Source organism: Daphnia pulicaria, chromosome 12 (assembly GCF_021234035.1).
Source record: "Daphnia pulicaria isolate SC F1-1A chromosome 12, SC_F0-13Bv2, whole genome shotgun sequence".
In the NCBI taxonomy this organism is placed as follows: domain Eukaryota; kingdom Metazoa; phylum Arthropoda; class Branchiopoda; order Diplostraca; family Daphniidae; genus Daphnia; species Daphnia pulicaria.
In genome coordinates this window covers 2,265,361-2,292,540 of record NC_060924.1, presented here as the reverse complement: position 1 = coordinate 2,292,540, position 27,180 = coordinate 2,265,361, and the positions used below count along the sequence as shown (strand labels likewise).

At 48.5% G+C, this 27,180-nt stretch overlaps 5 protein-coding genes across 5 annotated transcripts in view; 3 read left to right on the top strand and 2 right to left on the bottom strand.

The window, feature by feature from the left end:
• Nucleotides 1–27,180, top strand: part of LOC124316136 (sporulation-specific protein 15-like) — a 610,960-nt gene that overhangs the window by 429,175 nt on the left and 154,605 nt on the right. The window lies entirely within an intron of this gene.
• On the top strand, nt 234–10,107 carry LOC124316748 (proton channel OtopLc-like). The gene is made up of 8 exons (XM_046782695.1): nt 234–429; nt 8,437–8,685; nt 8,767–9,042; nt 9,109–9,223; nt 9,288–9,384; nt 9,446–9,643; nt 9,710–9,870; nt 9,931–10,107. The coding sequence occupies exons 1-8, from the start codon at nt 413–415 to the stop codon at nt 10,105–10,107; spliced, it is 1,290 nt and encodes a 429-aa protein (XP_046638651.1). The 5' UTR covers nt 234–412.
• Nucleotides 10,964–11,907, top strand: LOC124316747 (proton channel OtopLc-like). Its single transcript, XM_046782694.1, has 4 exons — nt 10,964–11,143; nt 11,209–11,634; nt 11,703–11,813; nt 11,878–11,907. The coding sequence occupies exons 1-4, from the start codon at nt 11,141–11,143 to the stop codon at nt 11,905–11,907; spliced, it is 570 nt and encodes a 189-aa protein (XP_046638650.1). The 5' UTR covers nt 10,964–11,140.
• On the bottom strand, nt 14,428–15,765 carry LOC124316746. The gene has a single exon (XM_046782693.1). It carries the CDS (start codon nt 15,763–15,765, stop codon nt 14,428–14,430), a length of 1,338 nt encoding a protein of 445 aa, XP_046638649.1.
• On the bottom strand, nt 20,610–26,075 carry LOC124316745. Its single transcript, XM_046782692.1, has one exon. The coding sequence runs from the start codon at nt 26,073–26,075 to the stop codon at nt 20,610–20,612; it is 5,466 nt and encodes a 1,821-aa protein (XP_046638648.1).

The window sequence follows — 27,180 nt, the reverse complement described above, 5'->3', positions numbered from 1 at the left end:
CAATTCGCATTGACAGTCAGTTTACCTGATGGGGTTTTTACAAAAATAAAATGGGGTGGATATGAAAACTTATCACCTTTGCCAAATACTCCAATACTCAAATAGAGTGTCAAGGTATATTTAAAGCGGTAGACGCCGCTGGCGGTGGACTACAATTTTATGAAGTCGAGTGTATTATTACTATACTTGGCCAGCTATAATTGTGTGTTGGCCGTCAGGGATAACTAACGCCTTTCTTTCCAGTCATGGATTTGTCGTATTGTGATTGCTGAGAGATAACATCTGTCGGGATTTGTTCACTTCTTTATAGCTTTGAATCATTCTATTTTACTATAAGGGAAATTGAGTGGTATTTTTATTCCGTAATTAAAAGTTGTCAGTGGTAATAGCTGTTTATTATTGGAACAAAAGGATGACTTCTCTAGTCAGGTATGATTTTATTCTGATTATTATGATAATAGAAAAAGTAATTTGATGATGTAATTGTTGTCGACAAATTATCGACTGCTCAGTAAGCCTCAATTAGCCTGAATTAACGGGAAAGAATGATAGATAAGGCAATCATTTTACATGTTTCACCATTGTTATTTGAGGCTGTGACGGACCGCTGTCCGCTGAGGAAAATCAATCACGAACACCGTAGACAGCGAAGAATATGTATTCTCGACACGGAATCACGGTACAAGGGAACACGCGCACCTTACAGTCGATTCGATTAAACTCAAAATTAAGCACAAAAAACTCTCGATTCGCCGGAATGTTCCGGCCTCGTTGAAATATCTGGATCGACTGGCCGCTCGTTTTCTTCTCCTCCCCCGCCACCGTTGCCATATCGCGATTTCTTTCATCACCTGTGCCGATGCACAACAGTCCCGCCCGGCCGATTACGCATCTGAAAATAGACAAAGTTTTACAACAGGGCGGGTTAATTCAGAAGTCGCAGTTTTGACAGAGACACGTCTGATGCGACCATCTTCTCCCGGGAATAGTTTTGACACGGTTCCAGTAAGCCATTGTCCGCGTCGAGTGTTCTCATCCATGATAAGCACTCGGTTGCCAACGCGGAGTGAAGGGGTTGCTTGATTCCATTTCTTCCGATCGATTAGGTTTGGAACGTATTCCCGCATCCATCTACGCCAATACTGATTTACAATAAATTGTGACTGCCTGTAGCGTCGTCTGGTCAAGCCACAAAACGCTTCTTCGACATCTGGCGGATAATGGGGATGATGGCAGCCGAGAATAAAATGATTGGGCGTTAACGGTTCCGGTTCGGACGGATCACTTGATACATGCGTGAGAGGGCGAGTGTTGAGGAGTGACGCAACTTCCTTTAATACAGTCAGCAACACCTCGTCATTAACGCTGCGCTCCTCCAGAACAGCGCGCAAAGATTTCTTGCTGGAGCCGACAAGGCGCTCCCACGAACCACCAAAATGCGGGTCTGATGGCGGCGAAAATTTCCAATTGATTCCCCGATCGATCATCTCCTCGGTCACCAGCTTTGAGTTGAGGTTAACAATTCCTTCGCGCAGCTCCTTCTCTCCCGCAACCAGATTGGTCCCGTTGTCCGAATAAATGGTTGTAGGATGGCCACGATCAGCAATAAACCGCCGCAGCGCCATCAAAAAGGAGTCGGCGGAGAGAGAGTACACTAATTCCAGGTGTACAGCACGGGTTGAAAAGCACGTAATGAGAAGACCATAACGCTTTTCAGTGCGTCGACCGATCACGGTGTTAAAAGGTCCAAAGAAGTCGAGACCAGATGTTGAAAAGGGTCGAACGAATGGCAGCAGTCTTTCCTTAGGAAGACTGGCCATGATGGGTGGCCGGGGCTGTGCACATCTACGTCGACATTTGACGCAACGCGCCAAGGTTTTTCGAATGGACCTGCGACCTTTAGTTAAATAATACTTCCTTCTGACAATTGAAAGAGTGTGTTCTACTCCCGCATGATTAATTTCGTTGTGAGCATCAGCAACAATCAGCGAGGTCAGACGATGATCCGAGGGAAGAATAACGGGTTGTCGCGCGTGCTGTGGCAGCTTGGCATGTTTAAGACGGCCATCCACCTTCATTAGCCCGTCCGCAGGATCGATGTAAGGACTCACATTACGAAGGACGGAATCTTTTGGAATTAGCTTTCCACTTCTGAGAGCGATGATTTCTTCCGGAAACGCCTCCTCGGCGGCAACAATGATGCACGTCCGCATTGCTTGCTTTAATTCATCATCAGTGATTGGCGAATCCAAATTGGCTCCTTTGCGCAATGACAAGGCTACATCGCGCTTTAACCGAGCAAGACCATCTTGACTATCCGCAATCAACTTTGAAACGGCTGGCAATGAGGTTTTGACGGGAAGGGAGGAAAAATCTAGGGCACACACTGACAGTGCTATGGATGGGTCAGGATCTTCTGCTTGGTTGAGTGACACAGTAAAAACTTGTGCTGCTGACAACTGCGACTGGGACGGGCCGGTAAGCCAACGACTATTGGATGTGAAGCAGTCAGGGGTGATGCCTCTAGTGCAGTCGTCGGCCGGATTATCCTTACCAGATATGAATTTCCACTGCTCGGGATTAGAGTGACGGAGAATTTCGCCGATTCTGTTGGCCACGAAAGTTGGATGCTTGTGATGTGAAGAATTTATCTGGTGAAGCACGATTTCTGAGTCAGTTCGGTATTCGATGGATGATATCGGGATGCGCATTTCTCTCATGATGGATTGCGTCATTCTGATCGCTAGTACCGCCGCCTGTAGCTCGAGCCTGGGAATACTTAGGATGCTGGTGGGTGCGATGCGGCCCTTCGCCATAACGAAATCGAGGTGCATTTTGCCGTGACAGGTTGTCTTTAGGTAAGCCACAGCTCCGAACGCAAGGAGAGATGAGTCTGAGAAAACGATGAGGTCAAATATGCAATCTGCACGATTCTCGTCACTCGACCGAAAACATCGCCTAATGGAAATTTGAGAGAGAGATGACAATGAGCTGGCCCATATATTCCACTTTGCCAGAATGCACTCTGGCAAAGGCTCGTCCCACCCAATCGGCTTCTTATAGGGGGAAATTCTTGACCGTAGCTTGCACGTTTCTTGAAAGAGTAGTTTTGCATACGTAATGACCGGAAGGCAAATTCCTAATGGGTCAAATTCTTTTGACATCGCCGACAACAACTCCCGTTTCGTCGTGATTGGAGGCAGCTCTTTAACTCTCAATTTGTAACAGTCGCTGTTGCAGTCCCATGCGAGCCCCAAAATGTATTCTGTCGGTAAGGCGCCATAATTTAAGTCAAGGATCGATCCGGCCCGGTCTTCCGCTGCAATTGTTTCTAGGACCCGTTTAGATGAGGACGCAAAGCCCGTTAATTTAAAACCACCGATCGCCAGCGATTCTGTGACGTCCTTTGCGAATTTTATGGCTTCCCTTTCGGTGTCGAACGAGTCACTCAAATTATCAGCGTAAAAATTTTGCTTTATTCGCGATGCAACTTCGGGATATTTTCTGTTTTGATTTACCGCATGCTGCAAGACCCAAATGGCCGCGGTTGATGCATGGACTGCCCCAAATACCAAGGTCGTCATTTGGTATGTCTTCAGCGGTTTATTGCTTCCGAATTCGCGGAAGACAAATCGTTGGAGAGACTGATGTTTTTCTGGAATTCCGACGCGATGATAAAAGGCCGCTATATCCGCAGAAAGCGCAAAAAGACATTCCCTCGACCGTAGCAGCACTCCTATTAGCTTTGGGAGCAACGGCGGCCCACGGAGAAGTTGGTTGTTGAGCGAGACTTGACAAAAACTTGCAGCACAATCCATAACCACTCTGATTTTCCCTGGTTTGTTCGGATTTTCAACGAAGTGATGCGGCAAATACCATATCATTCCTTCCGGCTTGTTGATTGCAGACGAGTCTACCTTTACAGCGGTGCCGGAATCAATAAGCTTTTTTACGATTAGATTGTATTTGTCCGCATAATGTTGGTTTTCCGGCAGCGAGAGACGTCGTTCCATCCCATAATACCTAGACACAGCCTGTTTTCTATTATTAGGGAAGACAAAGCCTTTTGAGTGTAGAGGGAGATCCACCTGCCATCCGCACCCGATGAAAATTACTGATGATTCGAGCACGGCAATTACTTTAGCATCTTCGGCCGAGGTGATCGTGGGAGCATAAACATCCGTACCGAAAGACTCGGTAGAGTGAAATTGTTCTACGAGATTACATAGCGCCTCATCATGGGAAACTGAGTGAATGTTGACATTTACTTTCTTGCTTGGCCCGGCCACAAGAAAATTGGGAATTTTTCCCACCACCGACCATCCAAATTGAGTCAGAATCGCTGTAGGGCCGTCATCTTCAATTGATTCCCTAATCTCTTTTTGAATATGGGCCGAAAGTTGGTCCGCTCCAATCAATACACCAACTTGAGAAGAGTCTATTGCTGGCAAATTCAAGTCTGCGAGATGAGCCCAGTATTTCTTCAGTTTTGGCCAATCGATTTTTCTAGGTGATAAACTGATTTTTGGAACGAGAAAAGCTTCACTGATGGGAGTTTCGTAGTTCATAGATGCAATGCGGAACGAAACGACCTTAGAGTCGATGGTGATTGAATCATTGAAGTTACCGAAGCGAATACGAAAGGTGAGCCCAGTCAAATTTAAAGTTTTTGCGAGAGCGTTCGTAATGAGCGTGGCCTCGCTCCCCGGATCTAATACCACAAATGTTTTGGCGACGGACTCATTACCTTTTACAGTGACGGGTAGGATGGCTAGCAATACGGGACGTATGTGGTTTGGGTTAGGTGCACGAATCGTTAAAACAGTTAGAGATTCGTTACCTTGAGTTTTTGCAGACGGAAATTGGCGATCGGCTCCGTGTAAGAGAGTGTTGTGGGCCTTTCCGCAGTCCTTACACTTCACGTCAGTGCGGGAGCAATTTCTTCCGTAGTGGCCTTGTGTCAAGCATTTGAAACAAAAATTGTTGTCGGCGCAGAGAGCTGCTCGTTTGTTGACCAACATTTTCTTGAAAACGTTGCAATACTCGAGGCGATGACCAGGATTGGCACTGCAGGCAGGGCACTGCGGAGCTGCTACTTTTTCTTGAATTCCGTTCGTCAACACAGTAGGTCCACGATAATTACTGCTACCAGGTTGACCATAGCCGCCTTGCTGCCGAGGGTGAGTATTATGGGCTGGTTTATTAACGACATCTCCGGCCACGGAAAGTCGAATTCCACGATACTCTTCTGCTCCGACAGCGATATCAATCCACTTGTCGAAATCTCGTAGCGATGGTAGATTCGGACGAAGGGAATATGCATATTTTCCCCAGTCGATTTGAAGCTGAATTGGAAGCTTTGAGGCGAGCGAGGAGATGACGGTTGAAAACGTAAATTCCTTGGAGTGCTCAACGGAAACGCTTGATACGGCATCACGGACATCTGCCGCTAAAGTGAAGAGCGAATTAAAGTCTCCGGTTTTGAAAGGCTGGACTTGGAGAAGGTGCTGGTTATGCGCCTGCATTATAAGACCTGGATTTCCATATTTAACTTCCAATTCATTCCAAGCCGACTCAAATGCATATGATCCGTTGAAGATGTGGCCCATCCTTTTCCGAATATCTTCCGTAATGTTGTCTTGAAGGCCCAGAAGCTTGTAGGAGTCAGGGATGTTTGCGTCGCGAACGGTGGCTTGAATACCGTGCGCGAATCTTTGCCATTTTCGCGGATCCCCGTTGAATTTTTCGACAATAATCTTTGGCCAACGACTTGGCGGAGCGAATGTTGCCGATCTTTCGGTTGTTTCTACGGGTCGTAAGTTTCCGATGGTATCCATATTGCGCTTCGGTGTGGAGGAAAGGAATGGGTTTCCTTGAATCGATCCATCGAGCGCACCAGCCAAGAGCTTTTCGCGCTCGATTGCCATTTTAATATCTTCTTCTTCTCTCTCGCATTGACGTAAAAGATCATCCATCTTGCGGGAACGTTCGACCTTTTTCCTTTCGAGTTCGAATTCAAGTTCAATTCTTCGCCGTTTCGCTTGATTGGCTTCGTTAGGCTCGACTTGGTCATTGATGCCACCCGCCGAGCCCAAATTTAATGGGTTGATGGGAGGATCGTCCGGCGGAGTCCTGCGAACAGGTCGTTGGTTTATTTCATTATGCTCTGGACCGCTATCCTGATCTTCTTCTGTTCCATTGGATTCAGTCGGGGGATCCTGCTGCAGAGCTTGATCAACATTCGAGTCTTCAACGACCCATCTTTCAAAGCGCGGGTTAGCGCCGGGTTGTAAATACCCTCCAATAGCAAGCCGTGCTTGCCTATTTACCGCAGCAACGCTTTGGATGTAGTCCTCTGCTGCCGCTCTTTCTTGATCATCCAGTTCTCCCGCGACGACGTACCGCTCGTTAATCGCCGTGATACGCTCTAGCGCAGCCTCAAGATCCGTTGACAACACCGCGAATACAGCTTGCGATGCCCGTCTGTTAATCATGCTGTACACTCGCGTAACGAGGTTCGTGTGCTGGCGTTTTGTAGTGGTTCGAAGCCGGAACAAATCCGGGGCATTCATTAATTCCAGGTCGGCCATGGCGTCGGGAGATTGTGGACGTACGTCACACGGACCGTGAGTTAAATTTTTCAGAGACTTTCGAGCAAGGCGTGTTCGAAACGAGGGACTGTGTTCGTTGCCGTACGTTCGTGTTCGTATGTTCGATCTGGGATGATAAAAACAATTGTTAATTATCGAAACGTAGAAGCAATTTGTTTGGGTCAGTATAGATACCCTTTCGGACGAGAATTATTCGAAACGAGTATGTGTGTTCGAGGGCCGTATGTTCGTTTTCATATGTTCGATCTGGAGGTAAAAAGGAATTATTAATTATCAAAATATAAGGCTAACAGATTTCGTGAACAGTATACCTGTACACCGTTTCGGAATAGGATTGTTCGAAAGTCGAGACGAGTGCTGGTTGTGTTCGAAAGTGGATTGTTCTTGTTCGTATGTTCGACCTGGGTAGGTTAAAACATAATCTTTTAATTTTTAGGTAAACAAGCGAATAATTTCCAGTAACATAACTTAACGTGGATGACATTTTGCAATTATTAAAATAATATAAAAACAATGTGCAGTTATTACAGATACGAGGCCAGCGTGTTTGTAAAAAAGGTCAGAGGTGGCAGCCCCGTTTATTTTGTTTGAAGCAGAATAACGTAATATAAGTAAAATAACGGGCCACCGAAAACCACCCTTCAATGTTTTCTAAACATTGCCGAAAAAATAAACATTCGCATTAAGCACATATGCGTCTACCAATACAAAGTATTTAAACCCACGGTTGACTTGCTTATATACCTTTCCCGAAAACGTTCGCGATCGCACGGCCATATTCTTTCTCGTCTCCTCGAAAGTTCTTTCGATGCCCTCATTTTACTATAGAAACGGGATTTCAAATAAGGTAGTCGTTATAATGGAGATAGAACGTCATTGAAAGAAGAGCAATCCATGTCCTGTTGCTATGCCGCGATTAGATCCCCCCATTTGATGACGAACAGCTTCATCTCCCATAAATTAATAAAACATTGGGGAAAACTAATCAGCCCAGATAGGGTAAAAAGATGAGAGAAGACGACCCTTCCGGGATGCTATTATTTTGTATGTTAGAGCCCCACAAAATGTCCCTTTGTATTAAAAAATAAAAGGGAAAGTATATGACTTAGCATAAAAGAAAACTTAAATGAATTGGCCGTAGACTTGGCCGTAGACTATTACAACGGGGAGGGGGGGTAAGGATAAAGAAAGGATCGGTGGGAAGAGGTGGGGTTCGAATTTTTTTTTTTCTTTCGCGTGACGAAATAGATAAAGAGGGGGTAGGGTTCGAAAAGGGGCCTCGTGGTCGTGACGTGAATTTCGGTATCGACGATATTTTTGCTCGCTCAGCGTGCGTTCACACCCAATATAAAAAATTCGTTGACTTACCCACGATGAAAATTTTGCCACGTTAGGAAGACGTACAGGTACGTGAAGTTCGATCCCGGGTTTCGGCACCAATGTGACGGACCGCTGTCCGCTGAGGAAAATCAATCACGAACACCGTAGACAGCGAAGAATATGTATTCTCGACACGGAATCACGGTACAAGGGAACACGCGCACCTTACAGTCGATTCGATTAAACTCAAAATTAAGCACAAAAAACTCTCGATTCGCCGGAATGTTCCGGCCTCGTTGAAATATCTGGATCGACTGGCCGCTCGTTTTCTTCTCCTCCCCCGCCACCGTTGCGATATCGCGATTTCTTTCATCACCTGTGCCGATGCACAACAGAGGCTAATGAGACACTTATGCGCGAATGTACCCAACAATAGCCGCGAGAAAATTAATTGCCGTTACATTCTAAAAATAAAAATTCATTTATTTTTTTATTTTTTGATAAGTCGAGAAGGTGTGGATGCTGAAGTTGGCCAATCGAAAATTGTAGCTTCCGGTCTCAAGAATTCCCGAAACAAATCTTCGATCGGATTTATTTACACAGCCGTCAGAAATTTTTCCAATCAACCGACATCGCCACCGTCCAGTCCCAAGCCGATTGAGGTCAAGTCTCATCAAAAGGAAAAACCTGCAGCTCACGACGGGAATGAATCAAAATTAGTGAAAGTCCCGACAACAGCCGAGTCACGAGAAAGGTATTAAAAAAATATGACCAATTCCTATGCAAATACGACACGCGGTTTAACAGTATTAATTACAAAATAATCAAATAAAAGTGGAGAGCTGGAAATAAGCGGCTCATCAACGGTTATGGAAGAAGCGAAAAAAGAACTGGAATCTCTTTTGAAACCCTCCAAAGTGAAACTGAATCAAGTCGTAGCAATAAGGCAGAATTTGCGAAACGAAGATCAAATTACTTTGGCAACTAACCATCAGCCAATCAATAACCAAATGTCACTGATGCCGTCGTTAAGTGCTGGCCAAGATAGTGTACCGAATCATCCACATAATCCCTCGGAGAAAGCCATCAAATTATGGAAAGAGCACGGCAAGTAAGTCAATCGAGTTCAACTTTTGATTGGGAAAAAATTGAACAAATGAAAATGCAATAATTCCAGGCAGGCTACTGTGGACATGCTTAGTGCTCTATACGGCATTATTTTGGTAGTTATGGGCGTGGCCTTTCCTACTTCTCAAGTCATTTCCATCAAGATCCCGTCTCACTACTACGAGGTAGGCTATAAACAACCGCAATCAAATTAGTCAATTATCCAAATTGCATCGTTTTTCACCACAGGGCTTCTACGCTTATCTCTACTTTGTGTCCATCGGTTTCTTTGGTTACATTTACGTCCTCTTGAAAACCCAATTCAACTCGTTCACGTGGAAAAGAAGTCACTAAAGATAGCCCTTCGTAAACTACTTTGTGCTCTATTTATACTTTATTCCATTCAGGTTGGCATCAACTGCTGGCACTGCGTCACAATAAGACACCCGAAACAAAAGCTGAGGACGATTGCGCCTTTGATGAAAATCGAGTTTTATCCATGGAGGATATCATGACCAATCGACTCCGGGTGACTCTTGGCAAACAACTCGATCCCAGACGAAATACAAATCACGGATCCTTTTACCTACGCATGGGAGCCGTCGGTAACATGAAAAACATTTTCAATAAGTATTATCAATTCTTTAATTTATGATACTATACCTTTTCAGTATTTGGAGTTGGCTCAATGATCTATTCGGGACTGGAATTCGCCCAATACTTTGAAAGCTCGTCCAATCCGTTGTGCAATGACGTCATGATTGCGGTTCAGCCAGCCTCTCGTATGCTCTTCACCTTTTTCCAAATGTATTTCGTTTTCCTGAACGCAAAGGTATAATGAATTTAATCATTTAAAAGCGCTTGAATTGATTACACGACCTTTTTGGGATAGATTCAAATCATCAAGAACAGCAACGTCATTGTGGCTCGTTTCGGATTGATGCACATCATAGCCACGAACCTCTGCGTCTGGCTCAACGTCATCGTCCAGGAGACCAAACACGAAATCCTAGAGCAGCAAGGGGAACTTGGCCATCACCACACAGCCGCGTTAAACTGCTTATTTTAACGATTTCCAGTACCTACACACCCCTAACAGTTTCAGTACCCTTCAAAAGGGTCGAATATGCTACTGAAACGCAATTCAGTATTTTACTGTACTTGCTTAAGTACAAATTCCCTACTAACCATTCATTTGCCTACTTCTTACGTTATTCCTAGTGAAACTGTTAGTAGGCATAGTTCTGTTCAGTAGGTTGGTCCAGCAGTTTCTAAAGATTTAGTTAGTAGTCTGAAAAATTCAGTATGTTCAGGTAGGGTTAGTAGTTTGATTTTAAAAAGTAATCAATAATAAAAGCAATGTAGGTTATAGCTAGTAGTTTACAAAAATTTAGTACTTTTGTTATAAGTAGTGTGAACAATTCAGTACCTTAGACTAGTAGGTTACAACTTACAAGGAATAACCAATATTCGTTAGGATAGTAGTTTTCGTATATATCAATGTGGCGTGCCTGTAAGGCACTAGACTGCCACGCCAAAGGTCCGGGTTCAATTCCCGAATAAATCAAGTCTTCTTTCCAAGTTAAATAAAATCGAAATGGTCGGTTAGTGGTGCCGAATAATATCAGTAGAAATACCAATGCCGTAAATGAAGTGGTCAAAACTTTTTAAGTAAGGGGTGGGTAGTAAAAGCAGGAAAGAATTTAAAGTGGTTTAGTTTATAATTAGTAAGGCGAGTAAGTAAAGGTAGAAGAATTGAGAAGTAGTTTCAATCAATTGGTTAGTAGGCTGTCACCGAGTAGCAGTTACATGAAAGTAGGATACCGCCACTGTGCAGGTGTCTGCTGGACACGCTGAAGAGCCCCTTCAAATAGCAGGTTGAGTGTTAATGATGGGCTAAAGGCAATTTTGTATACGACAGAAATTGATGGATTCTTTGCATAACAGATGCGCAGATCGCTCCTTACGTTTCATCCGCAGTTGGACACTGGTTGAATCAAACAGTCGGCGCCGTTTTGGATCCTATCCAGCAGGAAGGAAATCAATTCCATCATCAGTTGAGCGAGCGGTCATTGTCAGACGAATGCCATCGCTCAGATTTAATGGTAATTAAAGGACATTGTATTACTGCAATAACCAAATAATTAATTCTAATTATTATTTAATAAAGGGAACACTGACGCAGAATGCCAGTCCATTTCTGTTTCCATGCGCAATTGAATATTCGCTCATTTGCGCTGCCATCATGTACGAGATCTGGAAGCACACTGGGAAAGATTGTCACAACAGGTTGATGCTGGTCCATGGAATAAACGATTCGCCGGCCGGCACACGTACGCCTAGGACTCCCGGCGGAAGCTATCACCCGTGTTCGCAACGTCGCTCCCCTCACCACTATTCCGTCGATTGCACCAACGCCAACAAGGGCCTATTCTTCGGAATCTTTGTCTTGGTACTAAGCATTCTGGCCATGATCCTGTTTTTCGTCCTCATCCATCGGGAGGACTACAAAAGTGTTGCCATCACCATCATCCATGTGGCCGAGTTCGTTCTCTACATGATGACGTTGATTGCCGTCTTGATCGGAATCAAACAAGTATATAAAAGACCAAATTTTAATTCAAATCTATTTGTGATTTGATTTTTGATTTGATACAATCACAGGTGAGCCAGTTGCAATTTGACACTTCTCATCCGCTGGATCTCGACAACATTTTGCTGATTGTGGCTTTTACTGGAGTCATTGCTTACAACGTTTGGTGTTGTTCCGTGCCCGTATGTCCGCATGTTTGTACACATTAAACGCGCATGTGTAAATAATTAACTGTATTAATCGTAGAATGATCATCTAAACGAAGTAGATTTGTAAACAACTTTAAGAATCAGCTCTATCATTTCAGTTGAAAATGGTCCCCGAATGTTATTTGTTTATTAATTTTATTACTATTATATTGCTTTTTTTGCGATCTGGTCCACCAATATCAATATTCCAATTACGTAGTATTTGTTGACGAAATTGCGAATCAGAAAATCTCGATTGATTGTCATTTATTGAAAACAGATTAAATTTGCGCTAAAAAGAATTCACGCTGTACATTATCACAGTTGGTTCACTGTCAGAAAATTAACTTTTCCTTTTTGTAACGCGCCGCTTTGTGTAATCAATTCATAATCGTTGCAGCATTTGGCTTTCGAATAGCGGCAAAACTGTCCAAGGTATTCTTTAAAGAATCTGTAGAGGGCTTCAATCGCATCTCACAAAAAAGTTTAGGAAAAATGCACTGGAGAGCACAGCACAGGACAGGACAGCACAGCACAGCACTTGAAGTTGCTATAATATTTATTTCACTTGTTAAAACCATTTTTTTTATTACAGGATGTGTTAATCAATGTCCAATACACCTTTTTAAGTCTATTGAATCAATAAATTCAAAGATCAATTCGTGATAAAAAAGTTTAGGAAAAATTCACAGGAGATCACAGGAGAGCACAGCACAGCACAGCACAAAACAGCACAGCACATCACATCCTGAGCCTGAGCCTGAGCCTGAGCCTGAGCCTGAGCCTTGATTTTTGATTTTGATTTGATTTTGATTTATTTATAACGCGCATTATCCAAATTAAGTTCTAATGACGCGGAAAGTACAGTCAGGCTAAAAAGTCACAGAAAAAAGTATAAAACACATCAATCGAAAAGGTGTTTGAATAAAAGAGAACGAAACTTGGGGAGTGTGGTGGCATTACGAACAGCAAGAGGGAGTCGGTTCCAGATGGATGGAGCGACCTTTGCAAAAGATCGATCACCAAGATTAACATGGCGAGTGCGAGGAACGCGAAGTAGAGCAGATGAAGATGAGCGTAGGCTGCGTGAGTTTTCTAGTGGAATGATTAGACGAGAAAGGTACGAAGGTGCTGAGCCATTTAAACAGCGATAGGTCAGGGTGGCAATACGAAAAGTGATTCTGTCGTTAACACAGAGCCAATTAAGGGAGCGCAGATGGGAACGAATGCTGTCTCTCTTCCTCACACGAAGAATGAGACGAGCGGAAGCGTTTATCACGCGCTGCAGCTTAGAGAGCAAAGTGTTAGGAAGACCAACGAAGAGAGAACAGGCATAGTCAACGCGAGAGAGGACGAGAGACTGAACAAGGCACTTGGTAGTAAGAGGATCAAGAAAGCGCCGAACTTTGCCAATACGCCACAAGTGAAAGAAGGAGGACCGACAAACATTGCGAATGTGGGAGGACATCGAAAGATGAGAATCAAAAGTGACGCCAAGGTGTTTGACTTCAGCGGACGGTTGAAGAATGCTGGAGCCCATTTCCAACGGTAGAGGGGCAAGTTTGTGGTCTTGATGAGGGGAGACGGCGTAGAAGAAGAGACAATAAGAAAGGTTGAGGATGACGTGTTGATCAAAAAGCCATCGATCAGTGCGACAAGTCCAGTGACTAAGGTTTGCAATAGCAGCCCGTTGGTCAGAGTGGTTGGTTTTGGAGTGTAGTTGGAAAGTGATTCGGCCGTTTGTGTCATCAGAATACTGATCAATGATGACGCCATCGGTTTCGGTTTGGTCAGGAAGAGCAGAGACCAGAAGAATAAAAAGGATTGCACCATTGACGGAGCCTTGAGGAACACCATAAGGAACTGGAACACTCGAAGAGAAGCAGTCACCAACACGAACACACTGGGTGCGACCAGAAAGGTAAGATGCAAACCAGAGTAGGGCATCAGCAGCAACGCCACAACGAGTTGAAAGAGAGTCGAGAAGAATGGTGTGATCGATGGTATCAAAGGCAGCTGTCAGATCAAGGAAGCAAACGGCAGTGGCCTGATCAGCATCTACAGTGCAGAGAAGGTCATTGTAGAGTCCAAGAAGCGCAGTCTCGGTGGAGTAATTTGTGCGATAGGCAGACTGACGATCAGGAAGAAGGTTGAAAGCCCCGAGATGAGTAGAGAGTTGGCGGTGGACTACACGTTCAATCAACTTCGAAAGAAAGGAGAGTCCAGCAATCGGTCGATGGTTGGCGAGATCCTCAGGGTCGAGTCCAGGCTTCTTGATGAGGGGTGTGATGACAGCATGCTTTAAGGTGGAAGGAAAGCAGCCAGTAGTGATGGATAAGTTGATGATGAGAGAAATCGGACCGGCGAGAAGGTGGACAAATTTTTTCACCAGTTGTGTGGGAAGAGGATCAAGGCTGCAGGACGTCGTTTTGGAAGAGTTGATGAGTTTAGTAACATCGTCGCTCGAAACCGGGACAAAGCGGAGCAGCTGCATGTCGTATCCATGAGTGGAGACGAAGGAGCTGGTAGCTGGTCGCGGTGAGCAGCGAGGAGAATCAGTGTCGGAGTGAAAGCGCGATGTGAGAGCAGAGACCTTGGAGCAGAAAAATTAGTTCAGGTCGTCTGCCACTTCTTGATCACTCGAGCGAGTGGGAAGTGATGGCTTGGTCGTTGAACCCATGAGGTCGCCGACGAGACGATATAATGCGCGCATGTCACCTCGACACTGACGGACTTCGGTGGAGAAAAAAAGAGTTCGAGCAGCCTTGAGCATCTCCGAGTAGGCGAGGAGATGAGTCTGAAAAATTTCAAAATCAATCGCTAGTTGCCGAGAACGCCAACAGCGCTCGAAATGACGAAGCTTCGTCTTAGTGTCGAGAATCTCGGTCGTCATCCAGCGGTTGACGGGCCAAAGAGTTACAGTTCGGGTCCGGACAGGAGCATGAAGATCAAGCACTGCACGTAAACCATTATTGTATTGCTCAACAAGTCCGTCGAGGTTGTCAGAAGGCGCAGAGAGAAGAGGCAGGTTGGCGATCGCAGTAGCAAATTTATCCCAATCGATAGATTTCAGCGAGCGAGTCAGGAGCTTCTTGGTGAGCCACCGAGGAGGATGAAGGTCGAGGACACACAACACTGGATGGTGATCGCTGATGACGCGGGGACCGACACACACTTTGGAGACGAGATGATTGCGCTGACGAGACAGGACGAGATCAAGAGTGTGGCGCTTGTGCGTGGCACTGCGCTCATGGGTGGGGCCAACAACGTGCTGTTGCAGACCACATGAGTCAATGAGAGACATGAAGGAACGACCATACTGGTCGTGTTCATCATCAACGTGAAGATTGAAATCGCCAACAATCAGCACGTCATCGCGGGTAACTAAGAGTATCTCTAGAACACAGGAGAAATCACGAAGGAAATCACTTTCCGAGCACCTCGGTGGACGGTAGACAACTAACAGGCGTAGGGTCCGAGTACCAAACTTGAGACGAACGTCCATGTACTCAAACGAATCATAAGCTTGCGAGTCGGTAACAAGAGTGGCAGCAATAGTTGACTTGAAGACAACAGCGACGCCACCACCGCGCCGGGAGCTAGGTCGAGGTACCTGGATGAACGAAAATCCACCAGGAACCATCGATGAAAGAATCTGGTCCCCATTGACATGAGTGAGCCAGGTTTCCGTAAGTGCAACTACATCGGGAGAATGATCGCTGAAAACGGTGGTGAACGACTCGAGTTTGTTGACTACAGAGCCAGCATTGATCAGACAGAGCCGAGTGCCAAATCGACGCTTACGTTTCCTTGAACGAGATGTACGAAGTCGAGTCAGGAGACAACGAAGCCGAAGAAGTCGATAGCTGTGAAGAGATAGAGATAACTTAGGGCATTGCCGCGGGCGACAAGCAAGTATCTCAGACCGACTGTAAACAATGGACATTGCAGCTACAGAGAGAAAGACTTTCACTCATAGAACAACTCACACAGCACACAAAAAATTGAAGCTTGGTTCAGCGAATGCACGACAACAAGTTTAGTCAAGTCCACACAAACACAAAAACGAAAGATGACGAAAAACTTTAAAAACTGTGACAAAAAGCAGAGACTGTGAAGAGGTGCAGCCAGAAGTGGCGCCACCGGGTGACGAAAAAAGAGCCTGAGCCAGGCTCAGGCTCAGGCTCAGGCTCAGGCTCAGGCTCAGGCTCAGGCTCAGGCTCAGGCTCAGGCTCAGGCTCAGGCTCAGGCTCAGGCTCAGGCTCAGGCTCAGGCTCAGGCTCAGGCTCAGGCTCAGGCTCAGGCTCAGGCTCAGGCTCAGGCTCAGGCTCAGGCTCAGGCTCAGGCTCAGGCTCAGGCTCAGGCTCAGGCTCAGGCTCAGGCTCAGGCTCAGGCTCAGGCTCAGGCTCAGGCTCAGGCTCAGGCTCAGGCTCAGGCTCAGGCTCAGGCTCAGGCTCAGGCTCAGGCTCAGGCTCAGGCTCAGGCTCAGGCTCAGGCTCAGGCTCAGGCTCAGGCTCAGGCTCAGGCTCAGGCTCAGGCTCAGGCTCAGGCTCAGGCTCAGGCTCAGGCTCAGGCTCAGGCTCAGGCTCAGGCTCAGGCTCAGGCTCAGGCTCAGGCTCAGGCTCAGGCTCAGGCTCAGGCTCAGGCTCAGGCTCAGGCTCAGGCTCAGGCTCAGGCTCAGGCTCAGGCTCAGGCTCAGGCTCAGGCTCAGGCTCAGGCTCAGGCTCAGGCTCAGGCTCAGGCTCAGGCTCAGGCTCAGGCTCAGGCTCAGGCTCAGGCTCAGGCTCAGGCTCAGGCTCAGGCTCAGGCTCAGGCTCAGGCTCAGGCTCAGGCTCAGGCTCAGGCTCAGGCTCAGGCTCAGGCTCAGGCTCAGGCTCAGGCTCAGGCTCAGGCTCAGGCTCAGGCTCAGGCTCAGGCTCAGGCTCAGGCTCAGGCTCAGGCTCAGGCTCAGGCTCAGGCTCAGGCTCAGGCTCAGGCTCAGGCTCAGGCTCAGGCTCAGGCTCAGGCTCAGGCTCAGGCTCAGGCTCAGGCTCAGGCTCAGGCTCAGGCTCAGGCTCAGGCTCAGGCTCAGGCTCAGGCTCAGGCTCAGGCTCAGGCTCAGGCTCAGGCTCAGGCTCAGGCTCAGGCTCAGGCTCAGGCTCAGGCTCAGGCTCAGGCTCAGGCTCAGGCTCAGGCTCAGGCTCAGGCTCAGGCTCAGGCTCAGGCTCAGGCTCAGGCTCAGGCTCAGGCTCAGGCTCAGGCTCAGGCTCAGGCTCAGGCTCAGGCTCAGGCTCAGGCTCAGGCTCAGGCTCAGGCTCAGGCTCAGGCTCAGGCTCAGGCTCAGGCTCAGGCTCAGGCTCAGGCTCAGGCTCAGGCTCAGGCTCAGGCTCAGGCTCAGGCTCAGGCTCAGGCTCAGGCTCAGGCTCAGGCTCAGGCTCAGGCTCAGGCTCAGGCTCAGGCTCAGGCTCAGGCTCAGGCTCAGGCTCAGGCTCAGGCTCAGGCTCAGGCTCAGGCTCAGGCTCAGGCTCAGGCTCAGGCTCAGGCTCAGGCTCAGGCTCAGGCTCAGGCTCAGGCTCAGGCTCAGGCTCAGGCTCAGGCTCAGGCTCAGGCTCAGGCTCAGGCTCAGGCTCAGGCTCAGGCTCAGGCTCAGGCTCAGGCTCAGGCTCAGGCTCAGGCTCAGGCTCAGGCTCAGGCTCAGGCTCAGGCTCAGGCTCAGGCTCAGGCTCAGGCTCAGGCTCAGGCTCAGGCTCAGGCTCAGGCTCAGGCTCAGGCTCAGGCTCAGGCTCAGGCTCAGGCTCAGGCTCAGGCTCAGGCTCAGGCTCAGGCTCAGGCTCAGGCTCAGGCTCAGGCTCAGGCTCAGGCTCAGGCTCAGGCTCAGGCTCAGGCTCAGGCTCAGGCTCAGGCTCAGGCTCAGGCTCAGGCTCAGGCTCAGGCTCAGGCTCAGGCTCAGGCTCAGGCTCAGGCTCAGGCTCAGGCTCAGGCTCAGGCTCAGGCTCAGGCTCAGGCTCAGGCTCAGGCTCAGGCTCAGGCTCAGGCTCAGGCTCAGGCTCAGGCTCAGGCTCAGGCTCAGGCTCAGGCTCAGGCTCAGGCTCAGGCTCAGGCTCAGGCTCAGGCTCAGGCTCAGGCTCAGGCTCAGGCTCAGGCTCAGGCTCAGGCTCAGGCTCAGGCTCAGGCTCAGGCTCAGGCTCAGGCTCAGGCTCAGGCTCAGGCTCAGGCTCAGGCTCAGGCTCAGGCTCAGGCTCAGGCTCAGGCTCAGGCTCAGGCTCAGGCTCAGGCTCAGGCTCAGGCTCAGGCTCAGGCTCAGGCTCAGGCTCAGGCTCAGGCTCAGGCTCAGGCTCAGGCTCAGGCTCAGGCTCAGGCTCAGGCTCAGGCTCAGGCTCAGGCTCAGGCTCAGGCTCAGGCTCAGGCTCAGGCTCAGGCTCAGGCTCAGGCTCAGGCTCAGGCTCAGGCTCAGGCTCAGGCTCAGGCTCAGGCTCAGGCTCAGGCTCAGGCTCAGGCTCAGGCTCAGGCTCAGGCTCAGGCTCAGGCTCAGGCTCAGGCTCAGGCTCAGGCTCAGGCTCAGGCTCAGGCTCAGGCTCAGGCTCAGGCTCAGGCTCAGGCTCAGGCTCAGGCTCAGGCTCAGGCTCAGGCTCAGGCTCAGGCTCAGGCTCAGGCTCAGGCTCAGGCTCAGGCTCAGGCTCAGGCTCAGGCTCAGGCTCAGGCTCAGGCTCAGGCTCAGGCTCAGGCTCAGGCTCAGGCTCAGGCTCAGGCTCAGGCTCAGGCTCAGGCTCAGGCTCAGGCTCAGGCTCAGGCTCAGGCTCAGGCTCAGGCTCAGGCTCAGGCTCAGGCTCAGGCTCAGGCTCAGGCTCAGGCTCAGGCTCAGGCTCAGGCTCAGGCTCAGGCTCAGGCTCAGGCTCAGGCTCAGGCTCAGGCTCAGGCTCAGGCTCAGGCTCAGGCTCAGGCTCAGGCTCAGGCTCAGGCTCAGGCTCAGGCTCAGGCTCAGGCTCAGGCTCAGGCTCAGGCTCAGGCTCAGGCTCAGGCTCAGGCTCAGGCTCAGGCTCAGGCTCAGGCTCAGGCTCAGGCTCAGGCTCAGGCTCAGGCTCAGGCTCAGGCTCAGGCTCAGGCTCAGGCTCAGGCTCAGGCTCAGGCTCAGGCTCAGGCTCAGGCTCAGGCTCAGGCTCAGGCTCAGGCTCAGGCTCCATTCCATTCCATTCCAGTGCAGTTCAGTGCAGTCCAGTGCAGTCTAGTCCATTCCATTCCATTCCATTCCCTTCCATTCCATTCCAGTCGATTCGATTCGATTCGATTCCATTCGATTCGATTCGATTCGATTCGATTCGATTCGATTCGATTCGATTCGATTCCATTCCATTCCATTCCATTCCATTCCATTCCATTCCATTCCATTCCATTCCATTCCATTCCATTCCATTCCATTCCATTCCATTCCATTCCATTCCATTCCATTCCATTCCATTCCATTCCATTCCATTCCATTCCATTCCATTCCATTCCATTCCATTCCATTCCATTCCATTCCATTCCATTCCATTCCATTCCATTCCATTCCATTCCATTCCATTCCATTCCATTCCATTCCATCCATTCCATTCCATTCCATTCCATTCCATTCCATTCCATTCCATTCCATTCCATTCCATTCCATTCCATTCCATTCCATTCTATTCCAGTGCAGTCCAGTGCAGTCTAGTCCATTCCATTCCATACATTCCATTCCATTCCATTCCATTCCATTCCATTCCATTCCATTCCATTCCATTCCATTCCATTCCATTCCATTCCATTCCATTCCATTCCATTCCATTCCATTCCATTCCATTCCATTCCATTCCATTCCATTCCATTCCATTCCATTCCATTCCATTCCATTCCATTCCATTCCATTCCATTCCATTCCATTCCATTCCATTCCATTCCATTCCATTCCATTCCATTCCATTCCATTCCATTCCATTCCATTCCATTCCAGTGCAGTCCAGTGCAGTCCAGTGCAGTCCAGTGCAGTCTAGTCCATTCCATTCCATACATTCCATTCCATTCCATTCCATTCCATTCGATTCGATTCGATTCGATTCGATTCCATTCCATTCCATTCCATTCCATTCCATTCCATTCCATTCCATTCTATTCCATTCCATTCCATTCCATTCCATTCCATTCCATTCCATTCCATTCCATTCCATTCCATTCCATTCCATTCCATTCCATTCCATTCCATTCCATTCCATTCCATTCCATTCCATTCCATTCCATTCCATTCCATTCCATTCCATTCCATTCCATTCCATTCCATTCCATTCCATTCCATTCCATTCCATTCCATTCCATTCCATTCCATTCCATTCCATTCCATTCCATTCCATTCCATTCCATTCCATTCCATTCCATTCCATTCCATTCCATTCCATTCCATTCCATTCCATTCCATTCCATTCCATTCCATTCCATTCCATTCCATTCCATTCCATTCCTGGTCTATCGATTTGTAAGTGGACTGTATAATTGGGTCAATCAGAAATCATGTAGATCAAACATGCAAATAAATCACATCGAGATCATGCAAGTCACATCTGAGATCACATCCAAATCATGAAAGCACATCCAAACATAGAATCACATCAAAGAAGAGTAAAAGTCAAGACGCAATATGTCAACTGACAGCTACAGACGATTACTAAACGGCCGTAATTTCAGGCCTAAAACTCAATGACTACAGGCCTGCCCTCTATGCAACAATTAGAGGGCCAACGGCCTAAAACAATAAAAAAGCGGTCTGTAACGCCATCTGGACATGCAATAAAATTAATACAATCAAATCGCTGCTCCATTCTCCCCCGAGCCGGATTCTGTCGCCTCCGTCGCTGGATCCGGCGAGTAAGCTTCTAGCAGAGCCAGCTGATTTGTCCCACGTCGCAGGATTCCGGTGGAGAATTCCACATCTGCTGCTCGGACTAATCCGTCGGCACCGGGGTAGACCTTGACGATTTTGCCGGTTCTCCAACGCCCGCGTGGAGCATTCTTCCAATCATCCAAAATGAAATCACCGACGGCAAAGTTCCGCGCGGGTGTTCTCCATTTCTTCCGGCTGGTCATCGACTGCAGGAAAGATCCGCGCCACACGTCCCAGAAGAAATTAGTTATTCTCTGGACGTATCCATAATGATCACGCGGAAGGGCCTTGTTAAAATCTCCGGCCGGTAAATCAGCTACAGGAGCTCGATTAAGAAAATCGTTTGGGGTTAACGCACGAAAGTCGTCCGGGTCGGAGCTGCAATAAGTCAAAGGCCGAGAGTTTAACAATCCGGAAACTTCAAAAAGAAGAGTGCGCAGAACTTCGTCACTGGGTGTACGCAATACACTCTTCTCTTGATCCAACGCGGCGTAGAAAGCGTTTTTCACTGATCGCACTAATGACTCATGTGAGCCTCCAAAATGTGGCGTTTGCGCTGGTTGGAAAAACCATTCGATCCGGAGCGCTTTCAACTCCGTGGTCAGCACACTGTCATCTTTCAGCCGATCCAACTCCACACGTAATAAACGTTCAGCGCCAGTCAAGTTCGTGCCATTGTCCGAGAACATATGCGCCGGCTTTCTATACACTGATGTAAAACGTCGGAGCACCATTAAAAAATCACTGGCGGAGAGGGAAATTGCAATGTCTACGTAAACTGCTCTGGTCACCATGCACGTGAAAAGTACGCCCCATCTCTTTGCTGTTCCACGACCGTGTGTCACGTCTATTGGTCCGAAATAGTCCACCGACGTGTAAGTGAAAGGGGGATGACCGGCGCCCAGGCGAGCTCGATGGACGTCGGCCATCATTTGCAGAGCTGCTTTCGGACGAAATCGACGGCATGGCACACATTCATTGCGGACACGTTTAACCAATTCTCGTCCGCCCGTCACCCAAAAATGTTGTCGCACGTGAGATAATACAAAATCCGTGCCAAGGTGATGCATGCTGTCGTGAAACGCTCGGATGATCATCCGAGAAAGCGGATGTTTTCCGGACAGTAATGGAGGGTGCATGACATCGTAGGGCAACTTGGCCCGGCTTAGCCGACCTCCAAGTCGCAATACTCCAGATTCGTCCAGAAAAGGTGTGAGCGGCAGCAACGGCGAGGTCGAGCGGAGCGGCTTCGTCTGCTGCAATCTTTTCCTCTCTTCAGAATAAACTTCCCGTTGACTCTGTTTCACGAGATTCAGAAATTCTCCTTCCAACCGGATTAGGGCCGGAATATCTTGGGCTGAGATCTTGACGTCTTTCCAATTAAACACGGTCGGCGGCTCCACGGCTGTGGAATTCAAATGGACGTGGACAGACCGGAGCTCTTCCTTTGCGGCCATCCATGGCAAGTCCTTCGGCCAGGCCGGCTCCTCTTCATAAAGGAAAGGCGGACCATCTAACCACCAACTTGGGATTTCTTCTTCTTCCATCTGCGATCGGGTAGCAGCGTCGGCCGGATTTACACGTCCAGGAACGAAGCGCCATTCGTGAGGCTCAGTGAGGGTTTGAATTTCACCGATCCGGTGGCTGACATAAACTTGGTAGTGGGAGGACACGGCCCGGACCCAATTCCGGACCGTGCTGCTGTCGGTCCAGAAGTATCGGCAATCCATTTTTCTTTTCAGGGCCGTTTGGACAAACTTAGCCAGACGGGCGCCCATGAGCCCAGCGTTGAGCTCTAGTTTACAAACGGAAACTGTTTTCAAAGGAGCAAGCTTTGTCGCTGTCTTGATGTGCCGGACCAGCACTCGGCCATCCTGATAAACCACACGGGTGTAGCAGGACGCGGCACACGCCTCTTCTGACGCGTCCGCGAAAGTGTGCAATTCGGTCCGGACTATTTCTTCCGCGTTTGGGAAGAGACAGCGGGGCAGCTCGATCTCCTTCAAACGTCCGATCTTCTGGAAATACTCTTCCCACCACTCCTTTTCGTCACCAACCACTGGATCTTCCCACTGAAGTCCTTTCACGCCCAATTCCCGCAATTTAATCTTGGCTTTAACAGTCATCGGGGCGGCCGTGCCCAAGGGGTCGAACAAACCAGCCACTTGGGCAAGTAACCCCACTCTGGTGTAGTTCACACTGGACACTTTCACTCGGAATCCCAGATGATCAGTAGAAGGATTCCACACAATTCCAAGGATCAACTCTGGGTCATCACTAATGCTGCGCACTTGGGTCTTGACAGTGGTCCCATTGTCCGAATCCGGCTGGACTGCTGATAAAAGCTGGCTGCTATTGGACACCCAGTGCCCCAGGTGGAAATCGCCGTCTGCTAGGACCTTATTTACACCGGTGGCTCTCCTTACGGCATCCTCAAGTCTGCTAGTCGAGGCCAGGTAATCGTCGACGTAGATGTCTTCTCGCACGTCATCGGCCGCCTCCTTCATTTCCGGTCCAGCATCGTCTGCTGCGCGCCAAGTGGTTCGTATGGCGACGTAGGGCGAGCACGTTACACCGAAAGTCACTCTGGTCATCTCACATGTCGATATGGTTCCATCCACTTCGGGCCATAGGAATCGGTGGTACGGACGGTCAGCATCTTTCAAACGAATCCGGCTAAACATTGCGCCAATATCGGCTGACCAGCCAATCTCTCCTTCCCGGAAACGGATCAACACGGCCGGTAAGGGGTTCTGCAGCGCCGGACCACTGGTGACAAAGTCATTTAAACATTTGCCGTTCGACTTTGCAGCAGCATCGAATACGAGACGTAACTCAGGCCGCCCAGCCTTCTTTGGCACTCCAAAGTGCGGGAGAAAATACTTCGTCGGGCTCTGCTGGATTTCTTCCGGCGTGAGCCGTCTGGCGTAGCCTTCGCTAAAGTTTTTCTCCATGGCTGCACGGTAGTAGGTCTCGTAGTCTCCTGATTCGCGGGCAAATTTATTCTGCATACTCTTCATTCTTAATTCCGCCGTGCGGCGGCTATCGGGAATCTCAGGAGGGATGTCGTCAATCCAAAGAACCGGGGCTGCATATCCTACGTCCAGCTTTTCAGTCTCCGCTTCCAATTTGGTCACCGCCCTCCGATGTTCAGCCGACATGCATTCCGATTGGAATTCGGTGCCAAATGACTCCGTATCACAAAACCGTTTGACTTGTTCGGCGAGTTGAAGAGTTGAATCAGCTGAGGTCTGCACATGATGAATCCGGACAATATCGGGTCCACCACTGGTCGCTACCGCTCCTTGCAGTGTCCATCCCAGTCTAGTCTTGGAAGCGGTCGGCTCGTCATCTTTTCCGAATCGAGATTCACTCGCTGTGATGAGTGCGGCATGGTCCAATCCAATCAATATGTCGACACGTCCACCACAGTCTCGAAGCGGCGGCAAGTCTTCCATATGGCTCCATCGTCCGCGTAGTTTCTCCCACTCCATGACCGGTACTGGCTTGGTGATGGAGGGGATAGTAGATCCCTGGATCGACACTGTTTCTCCCGCCGACGTCCTTAACTGCAACTCCAGGTACTCTGAATTTACATGGACGGAAGATTCTTCACCGATGCCACCTACAAATAAGGTCTGCCGCTGGCCAGTAAGCCGGAGTCGACGCGTCAGCCCCTCGCGAATGAGAGTTGAATCGCTTCCATCATCCATCAAAATGTTCACAGGCACCATCTCCCCGTCGGCGTCGAGCGCGTCCAGGCGGAGCATCTTGAAAGCAATTTGTCGTCGGTCGGAACGTAGAGTGTGAGGCCGGGCATTCCTTTCTACCGGACCATTCTCCTTGTGGAGAAGTTTGTGATGGGACAGCTTACATCCGTCGATGCCACACTCCTTCTTGAGTGTGCAATTCATGAAGCCATGCCGGACGCCGAAGCAGCCATAACACAATCCTCGACGTTGTGTAAAGGTCAGTCTATCACTGATGGGAAGGTCCTTGAAAAAGGTACAGTCTTCAAGGCGGTGCGATCCTTCACATTTAAAGCAGTGTGGTTCAGTCGGTTTCTTCTCTTTCTGCTCAGTCGAGCCATGATTCTTCTGGGAGCTTGATGCTCCATGATAAGTGCGTGCACTTCTTCTCTGCTGCTGTGGTTGCTGGAATCTATTTGGCACCTGGGATGATTGTGGGCGGTCGTTCCTATTTCCTCCGTTCGCCGGCCGTTGCTGGTCATCCGCAATTGCATAAGCATTCTGATAGTCCGTTGCTCTAGCCGTCAACCAGCGGCCAAAATCGTTGATGTTCCGATTATCGATTTCGCCTCCCCGTCCATTGTTCCAGGCCAAACGATCGGTAAGCTGCAGCTTGAGGGACAGTCTCTCGATGATGTCAACGTGGCCCGTCTCACCAATCACCGACAGGTTGAAGAGATGAGTTCGCACACGTTCAGAAAAGCGTTTGAAAGACTGCGGGTCATTACGCGGCGCCTCCATCCGATCCAATTCCCGCAGATGGGCCGCTCGAATCACCTTCCGACTCCCGCACGTGCTCTTCAATCGCTGTAGAACCTCCTTGTATCCAGCTTCCCCTCCTCCATGGCCATGTACGATGTCAGCTAGGTCGCCCTTCAAATAATTTTTCAATATGGCCAGCTTCTCGCTCGGAGTCTTGCTCGTAATGTGGACCAGCGCGAACCACATACTTATCCAAGAGAACCAATCAAGTGCGCGGCCCGTATAAGCTTCCAGCTGAACGTTGACCGAAGATTTGGCTCCCTTCTCACGAACAATCGGTCTCTCCTTTCCGGCTAGATACGTATCAATCCAAGCATCAGGGGCTTCCGCTGGATAAAATTCAATCTTCTTGGTCGGCTTGTCTCCGACTTGCGACGCGGAGTCGGATGGGTTCAACTCCGATCCGTCTGTAGGCAAAACATCTCCTCCTAGATCAATGATGGCCTGTTCAGCAGCTGCGACTTGCTCTCGGAGATCTCGTAGACGCTGATATGCGGTCTCCAATGCCTGTCGACGTGCAATCTGGTCTGGGGTCTCGATGACGACTGATGGAGCATCGTCTTGACGTTGGAGCAGATAATTTTCCACTAAAGCTGAGCAGCTGTCGATGGTTTGGGCATACAGCAGATGTTGATTATTTTGTTGGGTCAAGACGTCGTTCTCGTCTACCAACTCGATAATACGATCGTGAATCGTTTCCAATTCGCCCAAAAGGACTCTTGCGTCAGCTAGAAGCTTCTCAGCATCACGACGAGATAAACCAGTTGTCACGATGTGGTTGATGCGAGTGTGACAGCCAGTGATGCGGGAACGGACAACCTTTTGTCGTCCTTTGCAGGCATCCAATGTCCATGTTGATACTGGAGGGTTGGCCATTTTCAATCAAGGCTTCGAATCAAGGTCAGTCTAAGGTCAATTCAATTGATTCTAAGCTCCGGTTCGAAGGACCAGATGGTCTATCGATTTGTAAGTGGACTGTATAATTGGGTCAATCAGAAATCATGTAGATCAAACATGCAAATAAATCACATCGAGATCATGCAAGTCACATCTGAGATCACATCCAAATCATGAAAGCACATCCAAACATAGAATCACATCAAAGAAGAGTAAAAGTCAAGACGCAATATGTCAACTGACAGCTACAGACGATTACTAAACGGCCGTAATTTCAGGCCTAAAACTCAATGACTACAGGCCTGCCCTCTATGCAACAATTAGAGGGCCAACGGCCTAAAACAATAAAAAAGCGGTCTGTAACGCCATCTGGACATGCAATAAAATTAATACAATCAAATCGCTGCTCCAATTCCATTCCATTCCATTCCATTCCATTCCATTCCATTCCATTCCATTCTATTCCAGTGCAGTCCAGTGCAGTCCAGTGCAGTCTAGTCCATTCCATTCCATTCCATTCCATTCTATTCCAGTGCAGTCCAGTGCAGTCCATTCCATTCCATACATTCCATTCCATACATTCCATTCCATTCCATTCCATTCCATTCCATTCCATTCCATTCCATTCCATTCCATTCCATTCCATTCCATTCCATTCCATTCCATTCCATTCCATTCCATTCCATTCCATTCCATTCCATTCCATTCCATTCCATTCCATTCCATTCCATTCCATTCCATTCCATTCCATTCCATTCCATTTCATTCCATTTCATTCCATTCCATTCCATTCCATTCCATTCCATTCCATTCCATTCCATTCCATTCCAGTCGATTCCATTCCATTCCATTCCATTCCCTTCCATTCCATTCCATTCCATTCCATTCCAGTCGATTCCATTCCAGTCGATTCCATTCCATTCCATTCCATTCCATTCCATTCCATTCCATTCCATTCCATTCCATTCCATTCCATTCCATTCCATTCCATTCCATTCCATTCCATTCCATTCCATTCCATTCCATTCCATTCCATTCCATTCCATTCCATTCCATTCCAGTGCAGTCCAGTGCAGTCCAGTGC